At 39.1% G+C, this 11,626-nt stretch overlaps 1 protein-coding gene across 12 annotated transcripts in view; it reads left to right on the forward strand.

Moving 5' to 3' along the window:
• Positions 1-10,718, forward strand: part of MEIS2 (Meis homeobox 2) — a 213,595-nt gene extending 202,877 nt beyond the window's left edge. For 5 of the 12 annotated variants that reach the window (XM_017960498.2, XM_017960504.2, XM_003900743.5 and 2 more), the window contains exons 10-12: positions 5,032-5,090; positions 6,483-6,593; positions 9,287-10,718. In XM_017960498.2, the coding sequence (XP_017815987.1) occupies positions 5,032-5,090; positions 6,483-6,593; positions 9,287-9,573 (457 nt within the window). In that variant the 3' untranslated portion in view covers positions 9,574-10,718. Of the gene's footprint in view, positions 1-5,031; positions 5,091-6,482; positions 6,594-6,931; positions 7,028-9,286 lie in introns of all 12 variants that reach the window. The other 7 variants (XM_017960505.2, XM_017960501.3, XM_017960502.3 and 4 more) reach the window with 3 other exon arrangements.
• Positions 10,719-11,626: the final 908 nt, after the last annotated feature.

The raw sequence follows: 11,626 nt of genomic DNA on the forward strand, positions 1-11,626 counted from the left end.
TTTTAACAGGTCCCCTGTCACTGAGCTTCCTACACCACCTTTCCCCAATTGATCTGCCCCCTCTTCAACAGTTCAGTCCCCTTCCTTGCCCAAAGCAATCCATGCAGAAGCTTCAATTCCGGCTCTTCTTGATTCCTCCTCCGAGTGTTCAGGGATGGCAGCTTTCCAGGTAACTCCATGGAGGCCCGCACTCTCTAACAAAAGGAATGCTTCCAAAAGGAGTTGGTTACCAGGTGTGGCATGAAGTTAGTGAACCAGAAAGAAGGGATTTATCAGCCAGTTACAAAGGTGGGGGGTGGAGAAAGAAAGGAATAAAGAAAAGAAACCAGCAACAAACAGGAGTAACACCTAAATCTACTTCTATCAGTCTGAACTATACTTTGGAGTAAAAAGTCTTTAAACGAAAAATCATGATGGTCAGAGTTCAGTTGTAGAAAACGATGCAAAGCTACAAAGTTTAGACTTTCTTTTTTTTTTTTTTTTTTTTTTTTGAGACGGAGTCTCCCGCTGTGTCACCCAGGCTGGAGTGCAGTGGCGCGATCTCGGCTCACTGCAAGCTCCGCCTCCCAGGTTCACGCCATTCTCCTGCCTCAGCCTCCGAGTAGCTGGGACTACAGGCGCCCGCCACCTCGCCCGGCTAGTTTTTTGTATTTTTAGTAGAGACGGGGTTTCACCATGTTAGCCAGGATGGTCTCGATCTCCTGACCTCGTGATCCACCCGCCTCGGCCTCCCAAAGTGCTGGGATTACAGGCTTGAGCCACCGCCAAAGTTTAGACTTTCTAGGGGCAGGAGAGGTCTCTGGGAAACAGCTCTTCAGCAAGGCAGTAAGATGAGATTACAGTGATAGTTGCTACCTTGGGTTTATTTGTTTTAATGTATTCTTTTTTCATCTCTGAGTTGACTCAGAAAGGCCTCGTGATTCTTGGATCATCATTGAATTTATTTCTATAATTAAGTTATTTTTAAACTAACAGTCTTAGTATATAATTTTTAAGGATCACACATACTCATGCGTTTTCTACTGGAGATCGAGACCATCCTGGCTAGCACGGTGAAACCCCGTCTCTATTAAAAATTACAAACAAAAACAAAAACAAAAAACTAGCCGGGCATGGTGGCGGGCGCCTGTAGTCCCAGCTACTGGGGAGGCTGAGGCAGGAGAATGGCGTGAACCCGGGAGGCGGAGCTTGCAGTGAGCTGAGATCCGGCCACTGCGCTCCCGCCTGGGGGAGAGAGCGAAACTCCGTCTCAAAAAAAAAAAAAAAATTTAGAGAAAAAGTAGTCTTAGTAGATACTCTCCCAGGCTTTTGTATGAGCCTGGATACTAACTGTGTGTTCAATACAAATCAATGGAACTAGGGCTCTTTCGGGTATTTATTCCCTAAGGACTCACTAATGAAATTATCTGTAGCCCTTTAAAAAAAGTCACAATGAGGCTAATGAAATTTTTTTTTTCTAAGTGAAATCTAGATAAAGCTAGACACTAAGCCTACTGGCACATTTTATGGACAAGTTGTAAAAAACTCAAGAGTGTTTTTTAAGAACTGTTTAATATTGAAGAAGACTTCGTAACTTAGGGTTAAATTGTTTAAACCAATAGAGTAGTAGATTGTATGTCTGCAACTTCAAAATCATTTTGGTATGACATTAAAACTTAGAGAATTTTTTTAATATCAGATACAGATGAAAAACCTAACAGTCTTTGGATTGGAAATAACTTGTGGGGGTTTTCATTAAAGTTGGGTGCAGCTTGCTGCATTTTGGTTAGTTGGATGTCTTCAGCAATTTTTCAAATGTTTTGGGTTTGGCAAAGTCCAAAATGTTTTTTGCCAAGACCCTCTTTTCCCCTTATTTTTTAAACCCGTGTGAAATTCAAGGATAACTTAATCCATATGTGTCTGATTCATTTACACTTAACTCATCAAAATGTTATTTTATAAGACCCATTTAATATCCATGGAAACTTCTGAGTCTTTTTAAGACAAGTCTTTTGTCTTTGAACCAGCAAGTTACATTTTTCCATATGAATGGAGCCTGAACCTTGAAAGACTGAAGATGAGTTGATTTTCAACTTAGATTCTTCCAATTTTAAGTAAAATCAAAGCTTGATATTCCATTTACTACTTGAGCACTGAAAAAGGTCATTTTAAAAAAATATAGATGAGAAGATGTGGAAAAAAATTTACTTCATGTAATTTTGAGAAAAGACCATATATGGAAATTTCATCTTAGAAATATTAAACAAATAAAATTATTCCTAGTTTGATTTGCTTTAGTCTATAATTTAAATGGCTCCATGTTATGTAGGTCAGTGTATTTTCTAAGAGTGGCCTCTGGGTCATCAGTACTGGTGGGAGGCGGTAATTTCATTTTTTAATGTCAGGGTTTTCTTACAGTCATCTCATTAATTGTTAATTTTCATAGTAACATCTATGATGTCAATAAAATATCCCAAGATCAGGGGAACTGACAATTGGCAGGAGTTGTATGTTAAGAGATTTCTGAAAATTTGGGGCCCATATGTTTTTAAAATTCTGTGTGATTTGAAAGAATGTGGTAGAATTATGAATCTGGCAAGAAATAGCACTATGAATCCAAAACATTGTTTGAGAACAAAAATCCAGAGAGGCTAAATGGTGCCCAAGTGAAAAAAGCAAAATCTCTGTGACCCTTTGTAAAAGGACCTAGTGAAAACCTTCAGAGGCTTCTATTCATATTTGCTTAGGAGAAGTGGGCAAAGAAAGGCCATTGCCATAACTGCTAGTGAACATCCAGTCCATGCCATGGTAACTAGTTGAAAATGTTATACTGGAGTGGCATTTCCAAGTTCAGTGCTTCTATAAAGACCTGCTAGCACACAGAATGCTTTTTTAATGTTCTGCATTGTTGTGTATCCCCCATTGAACAACCTTTTGAGCGGACCCCGTTTTTACTAATGTAAACATTCTGACGAGTATCCAAAGAAATGACCTTTGAGTGAACCTCTAACCTTCCCCGTAATTATTTGTTTGAAGACAGTGTGGAGTTCTCCTGCTGAGAACTAAGAACCATGATGCCTTGCAGCTCTGTGAGTAAGGGAGTGTTTGGGGGAACTGGAGAGAAAGACATAAATAAGGGAACAACCTCCAGATGTAAAGAATAAAAGAGTGAAATTAAAAAGGGAAAAAATAGCAATTCGTTTTACCTAAAGAGTCGGCCTATACCGAAAAAAAAAAAAAAAGGAAAAAAACCACAAAACACAAAAACCAGGATTAGTAGCACATAAAAGGAGGTAAAACCCCTGCCAAGTGTGTCCTCCATTAGAAACTTCAAGGAGAAGAGACTTCTCTGACTCTCCTGAGCATCTCTGCTGGTTTCAAGGTGAGCTGATAAAAACAGTTCCTGGGGTGGAAATATCAGCTCAGTCCTCCTTGGTTGCTGTAAAAGTGGTGGGGAAAGAGGAGATAATTAAGTTCTTTTTCTGATTGGAGGGATACTTCTGGAAGTCTTTGTGATCTGGTCAGATATTCCTCAGCAACATTTCAGGTGACAGGTGGGAATAAAGATGAAGTTTCAACTCTCCTTTTGTTCTCACCTCTACATAGCTGGTCACTTTCTTTTTTGACAACTGAGCTACACTTTCTTAAGTAATAAAGAAGTCCATTGTTTTGCAAACAAACACCATATGCAAAAGGCTCCTTTGGTTTTCTCCCAGCTATTATTCCTCAGCTTAATTGTATTCCCACCAGAGTGCTCACAGGAGGCCTGCCCGAGTGTGGCCTGACTGTCCTCCTCCAAAGGGACTTCAGCTTCCTCAGAACGCAGAGCTACCAGCACACACTGAATTTTTCTGGCTAATTTCAAAGAATGAGTTTTCAGTTCCTGCCTGTGGCCCCAGGTGGACTCATTAATCATGAAGTCCCCCTGTGCTTAAGATCTGAAACTGGAAATATTGACAGATGTTATCAATGGGTATATTTTGAAGGAAAAGCTAGCTGGATGCTCCCTGCTCCTCTGAAATGCGTGGTCAGTGAATCCTGTGCATGAGCTCAAATGTGTGGGGAGTACACGTCGTTAAGTGCACAGGGACAAGGGTAACTCACAAATGGTAGAAAATTGTTTTGTTTTTATTAAATTTGGAGAAATAAAGGAGATTTCTTATCATCTTACTCTGTTTGTACATGAATATTTGATGGGCATTATTAAACATTAAAGTAACATGAAGTAGGCACTTATTTTTGGATTTCCAACAAAATTAGATCCAGGCTTCTTAGATGAAATAACTGCTTCTCCTTTGCATTCCTGCGATTCAGTCACCACCTGATTTGCAAACGTTTCTTGGGCTCTAATATCAACCATGTGTACCTGAGGCTCTGTCTTTCTAGTGGGTTGAAAGGTGGCTGGGTTTATGGTTGGCAGTTACCTTATCCTCTGCCCTGGGTGTCCCCGCTTAGGCTGGAAAGGCTGCCCCCAGCTGGCACTGACCTCTGAATGACCCCTAACTTTACAGGCTTAAACTGCAGGAGTTGCCGAAGGACAGAAGTCTTTCTGACCAGCACTTATTACTGCTGTGTTGGTGATAAAACTTCAGACAGCCTAATTGATGGCTTTGCTGACCTAACAATACCTTGTGAAAGCCGAGTGCTAGAGCCTGGTCTCCATTTATGACCAGCTGCAAGGGGAAGCTGGGTCTCCCTATCACGGGGCGTCTAGGGAAAGGGGAAAGTCTTCCAGCCTGTGAACTTTAACCAGATTCCTACTTGTTCAAGAAGCAGAAGCACAGTTTGAAATGAATAGAAGCTTTCTCGTGGAGAACTTTTTTCCCTCCCTGAGCTCTTTTAGCAAGTTTATCTCGGTGACGACTACACAGTGACGGTGGAGATTACCCAGTCAACTATTTTTGAACACTGAAAGGGAAAATCACCTTTAAGTTGAAAAGGTAATTTTCAGAAGAGATTTGACTGTATTTTGTGCCCCTCAGCGTTCATGCGACGGTGTTCGCAGAGTACAGGCACGGAGTTTGATGACTGGCCTTCTCTGTTCTGTTTCAGGTTTATTAATGCCAGAAGAAGAATAGTACAGCCCATGATTGACCAGTCAAATCGAGCAGGCAAGTTCCAAGCAGTGTCTTTATCTATATTTATGTCCCACAGGCACAAATCCTCATCAAGTTAGACTCCAGTAGTTTCCTCATCTGGTAAATAAGTGCTTCCACCAGGCATTCTGGAATTTTTTTTTTTTTTTTAAATGTCCCCAGAATCCCACTCAAGGAAGCAACTTCAGTAACTGGTGCTAATTGGAGATTTCCCACCCTGACTCTGCTGAAACTGCTTTTTCTTTTCTTTCTGAATTGGTAATTGGGCACAAGGATTAATGCCACAAGCAGCGTGTTTGTGAGCTCTGGCATTACCCCTTGCTTGTCTGCATCCAGTCATTAGCACACTCTCATTTTTTTGTTACCTACAGCTCCTTGGTGTATGCTTGGCTGTCCCCTCGGTAGCATCCACTGTTAAACTTGTTGTATCCGTTCATTTGCTTTGGCTATTCATAATATTCTATGAAAGCCTGACGTGCTGCATTGCCACCATTATTTTTTGTTAAAGAATTATTACCTTTGTTGAAAATGCTTCACATCCATGCTGCTAAAATACATGTGAGCTTTTCTCACAATTCTCTCAATTTCTCTGAAACAGTTTTCATGTGGTACTGTCAGAACCCTCCTGGTGTACTCCAAGTCATTTTATTTTGAAACAGACCTTTCCTCAGGTTACTGAGGGGTTGTGGTCTCCTGCAATAAGGCTTATAGGGAAAAACAGTTTTCCTTGGGGTGATGGCTGCTGCCATTAACAACGGTGTTAAACTTGATGGAGATTTTAACCGCAGCCTCGCTTTAAAGGATTTGTGAAAATTAGTCATCCTTTGGCAAAATTTCCCCAGTGACGCCAAAATATGTTCTCACTATTGGAGGCCAGGGGGCCTGTTGGAGAAGAACATAAAACAAAGGAAATATTATATTTACTATGTTTATTTTTCCTTGGGTGTGAATAAAAAGGCAAGTATTTAATTGAGTCTATTTAACCTTGTGAAACTGTATTCCAGTTTAAAATGTTTGTGTAAAATACGAAAATTTTTTATTAAGCCACCAGAGATGGTAGCCTCAGAGAATCCCAACCAAATGGTACATTGCAATATTTATGTATGGGGTACCCCTAACTTCTCCAGCCTTCATCCCCCTAATCGAGAGATAATTAAGAAAGCAAGGGCTGCAGAGGACGAACCCCCTGGGAAACTGGCCAGTGAAGTCTTTCTTCCAGAACATTTTTTAAAGCCACTCGCACACCTTCACTCAGTCATCAAGACACTCATACAAACCACACCCCCATTTGTAGAGTGCCAACCACATTGTTGCTGTAACGTTTCAGTGCTGCAGCGGGAACAATTGCTGATTGTTTGGTATATCTTTTCTTCTTTCTCCTCTGTGTCCTCGAATGACCACAATCAGGTTTTCTTCTTGATCCTTCAGTGAGCCAAGGAGCAGCATATAGTCCAGAGGGTCAGCCCATGGGGAGCTTTGTGTTGGATGGTCAGCAACACATGGGAATCCGGCCTGCAGGTAGGTTGGCTCATCCCACCTCTGGGCTTCCCTGGGAAGTGCCACCTGCTCCACCAGCCTCTCCATCCACTCTACTCTCCCACTCTCATGGTGGGTTTAACATTTGCCTGCTGCCTGCTCTGCCTGCTTTCTTTACATTGGGTGGGGGAAAAAAATCCTCTTTGAAAAAGTAAAGATTTTACCACAGTATCATTATACTCTGCCCCACACACATCCTTTTTCTTTTTTCTTTTTAAACCAAGGCAATAAGTGAAAAGGAATATGAGTTTCCTTCTATTTTTTCACCATCAATTATTGCTGATTTTCCGGCCTCTTCTTGGATTTTATCTCCTTTCTAGGACCTATGAGTGGAATGGGCATGAATATGGGCATGGATGGGCAATGGCACTACATGTAACCTTCATCATGTAAAGCAATCGCAAAGCAAGGGGGAAGTAAGTACAGTCGGGTGCGATCTGTCTTCACTATCACTTCAGAGACTTGATTTTATTTTTTATAATTTGCCCCCATTTGATTTTTCCTTGCCCATAACTGCATGCCTTTCCAAACTAAGGGCCTGTTTTTAAAGATATATCACCCAGCTCTGAAGTCACAGGTGACACTGACGTGTACTTTTGAAAAGGCCAACTGACAAGCCTGCGTGTGTTTTAAGCAGGTGGGACTGCCTTTTAGCCTATTTACTGTGGCCCCAATGTGCACAAACACAGACATCAGGAAGATATTGGACATTTAAGAATAAAAATAATGTCTTGGGGGCACCAGTTGACTGAGAGAAATTAAGCAGGCTTCAATGAAGCGGTAAAAAAAAAAAAAAAAAGGAAAAGTAGAACTGTCCTTTGAGTGACATAAATCTGTCAGAATACGATTGATGCCCAAATTATCTTATATGCAAAGATGAAATGCTGCAGCTCATTATGCCTAGTCTAGATATATGACAGCAGTGACACCATTGATTCTTCACTAGGGAGTCGGTGTGTTTTGATTATTTTTTACATGTGCCTACTGACTTTCGACACGAGACAGAAAGACAGGAAAGTCAGTCAATAAATTTAAAGGGAAAGACATTTAGGAGCAACTGAATATGAAGGAATGGATTTTTCACTGAGGCTGAATGGCTGCAGTTGGATTAAGAAACCCATTAGACTTTAAAGCTTCAAGTGTTTTTGACATCTGAAAAAAATTCAGAGTCTGCCAACAAGATATATCCTTTGCTGAAGACACCAGAGCATAGAAAAATTCATATAACATTGAAACTTCCTTGTTTAATGAGGCTGAATATAACAACACGTACCTTGATTAAATCATTCTCTATATGTAAATAGAGGCCAACATTTTATAGGAGATCTCAGGGGGTCACCATGGCACACCATTGATGAAGCCAATTTCCTTCCTTCCTTCCTTTACTAATGCAGTCAAAAAATGTAGAAAGCAATGTTCCCTAAAACAGCTATAGAGAAAACATTTGCTCAGCTTGGATAATTCTTAATATAGGCCATATAATTTCTAGCCTATTTAATTACATAACATATTTTATGCTTCATGACCAATTACATTAATAGCTTAATACAGAAGAATATTATCCTCTCTTGATTTGATTATGCAGCCACACAATATGGTATATTTGGTACTTAATTATCATCATCCATTGAGCAGGCTGCTGTGGTAGAATAAACAGAGAGCTGGGACTATGCAGGCTGTGTTATTGTGTTTAGATGGTTTTGCCACTTCTGTTAATAATGGACTGCGGATCTACTTAACAAAATGACTGCAGCATATAAGCCTTTAGATTACCAGCTTACAGTGTCAAAAACATCTGTTCAGCTTTTCAACTGTATGCACTGGAGGTTAAATAGAGGTGAATAAAGCTGTCCTTTTAGACCTGGGGATGTGCAACTGTAAATATAACCTTAACTCAATAAACAGGTAGCTTGCAAGAGAAATCAGAATCCTTACAATTGCTGACTTCCCACCATTTAACTCATCACTTTGAATGTTGCAAAACTCAATTAAGAATTTCTAGATTTTGTTACATTTTATTCCTAATATCAAGGCATTATTTGGGGGAATTTTCAGAAATAAACTACCGGGCATGTCATATGACCTTACATTGACTTCTTACCTTTGACCTTTACAATCTCTTGGGTGTACTGCTACAGGAATGCCTCTAATTCAAAAAGGGGGCTTCATTTTAAATACACATAAAAGCTCATTGCTTCAAAATGAATATGCTGTAATGTTTTGTATAATAAATTTTTCATGAAGAAATATAGATATGATAAGATGTCAATTTTATTTTATTTTACTATCTTCAATTTTTGTCCATGTCTACAAATGCAACACAGAAAAATAAATGATCTATCAACAGTTAACTGATAAAACTCGACTCAAAATTTATATTCTTATTGCACTTATCAAAGAAATGTACTGAATACCATTTTGAAAAACAGTTCCACTTTATGACATTTAGTTGCATTAAATATTTAGTTCTGTTGTGTTGCATTATACTGCTGTGCGATGAAATTAAATGCAAACTACAATTTGAATGTCTGCAAACATTGGCAAGAATCTGCAGCTAAATTTAGATATAAGATTTGCAGTGTCTGTTGTTTTTTTTTTTCTTTTCATCTTTGATGGGTAAAGTATAAAAATGTTTAGGAATTTGACCTGCTTTCTTTTTCCCTCTCTCCTTTCAGGTTTGCAGAGCATGCCAGGGGACTACGTTTCTCAGGGTGGTCCTATGGGAATGAGTATGGCACAGCCAAGTTACACTCCTCCCCAGATGACCCCACACCCTACTCAATTAAGACATGGACCCCCCATGCATTCATATTTGCCAAGCCATCCCCACCACCCAGCCATGATGATGCACGGAGGACCCCCTACCCACCCTGGAATGACTATGTCAGCACAGAGTCCCACAATGTTAAATTCTGTAGATCCCAATGTTGGCGGACAGGTTATGGACATTCATGCCCAATAGTATAAGGGAACTCAAGGGAAAAGGAAACACACGCAAAAACTATTTTAAGACTTTCTGAACTTTGACCAGATGTTGACACTTAATATGAAATTCCAGACAGCTGTGATTATTTTTTACTTTTGTCATTTTTCATCAAGCAACAGAGGACCAATGCAACAAGAACACAAATGTGAAATCATGGGCTGACTGAGACAATTCTGTCCATGTAAAGATCCTCTGGAAAAAGACTCCGAGAGTTATAACTACTGTAGTATAAACATAGGAACTAAGTTAAACTTGTACATTTCTGTTGATCACGCCGTTATGTTGCCTCAAATAGTTTTAGAAGAGAAAAAAAAAATATATCCTTGTTTTCCACACTATGTGTGTTGTTCCCAAAAGAATGACTGTTTTGGTTCATCAGTGAATTCACTATCCAGGAGAGACTGTGGTATCTATTTTAAACCTGTTGGGCCAATGAGAAAAGAACCACACTGGAGATCATGATGAACGTTTGGCTGAACCTCATCACTCGAACTCCAGCTTCAAGAATGTGTTTTCATGCCCGGCCTTTGTTCCTCCATAAATGTGTCCTTTAGTTTCAAACAGATCTTTATAGTTCGTGCTTCATAAGCCAATTCTTATTATTATTTTTGGGGGACTCTTCTTCCAAGAGCTTGCCAGTGAAGATTTAAAGACAGAGCAGGAGCTTCTTCCGGGAGTTCTGAGCCTTGGTTGTGGACACAACAATCTTAAGTTGGGCAGCTTTCCTCAACACAAAAAAAGTGATTAATGGTCATTGAACCATAACTAGGACTTTATCAGAAACTCAAAGCTTGGGGGATAAAAAGGAGCAAGAGAATACTGTAACAAACTTCGTACAGAGTTCGGTCTATTAATTGTTTCATGTTAGATATTCTATGTGTTTACCTCAATTGAAAAAAAAGAATGTTTTTGCTAGTATCAGATCTGCTGTGGAATTGGTATTGTATGTCCATGAATTCTTCTTTTCTCAGCACGTGTTCCTCACTAGAAGAAAATGCTGTTACCTTTAAGCTTTGTCAAATTTACATGAAAATACTTGTATGAGGACTGTGACGTTATGTTAAAAAAAAAAAGGTGTTAAGTCACAAAATGCGGTAATAAATATTTCATTTTTGATTTTTTGTTAGGCTTTTGCGTTTTTAATGGTTTTAGGACAAGGCTGCACCATGCCGACTCTATACAGTGTTAAAAGTAGGTGATGGTTTTTCCCCCCAGCAGTTGAGTATATTTTAAACTTACCAATAATTTGTAAGGTAATCATCTGTAGCCTTTGAATGTCTATTTGGCCTATAAGTTCCACCAGCAGAAAACTTCTAAAGGTACGAAACTCTGTGTACATAATGAGCCAGGTTGAAAGATCCCCCTGAACGTGCTCAACCTCCTTTTTAGATGCATGACGTTAAAAAATATATACTTTCAGATAAAGCTTTTCATGGTCATCCTCTGCCAGAATAAAGGACTTTTCAGGTTAATTTTACAACGTAAGAAATAATGTCTGTGCTCAAAGGTAATTTATCTGCTTGTGTTTTTCCTCTGCCTGTCTTACTACAATACTGTTGGATATGTAAATGAAAATTTACATATGGGTGTTCATAGATAAGTAAACAACTTCTATGGAGTTTGAAATTTTGACTTTAAAAGATTACTTAATCATTAATATTTTATAAATTATATTGTGGTATATTTTTATTTCAGATACCTCCATGTGCAGGGATGCTAGGGTGATGATCACTAAACTTAAATTTTTCTCTGAAAACAAAACAAAATGGACGGTGTAATGCCATTTTCAAAATTTTATGCAACATTCCTGGAAATCTATACCATTAGCTTATTGAGACTGTGCAAACAATGTCTGCTAAAGTGTGCAAAAAGGGTGAGACATGTCCCCTCAATTTTCAAATGAATATACTATCCTGGAATTTTGTAACTCTTAAATTTTGAATCTTTGTTTAGAAAGAATAATATCGTAAACTTTAGCTAGATATATGATGTCAACTGGCTAGGGAAATAATTCACTATCTCTGCAAAC

Source organism: Papio anubis, chromosome 7, assembly GCF_008728515.1.
Source record: "Papio anubis isolate 15944 chromosome 7, Panubis1.0, whole genome shotgun sequence".
In the NCBI taxonomy this organism is placed as follows: Eukaryota; Metazoa; Chordata; class Mammalia; order Primates; family Cercopithecidae; genus Papio; species Papio anubis.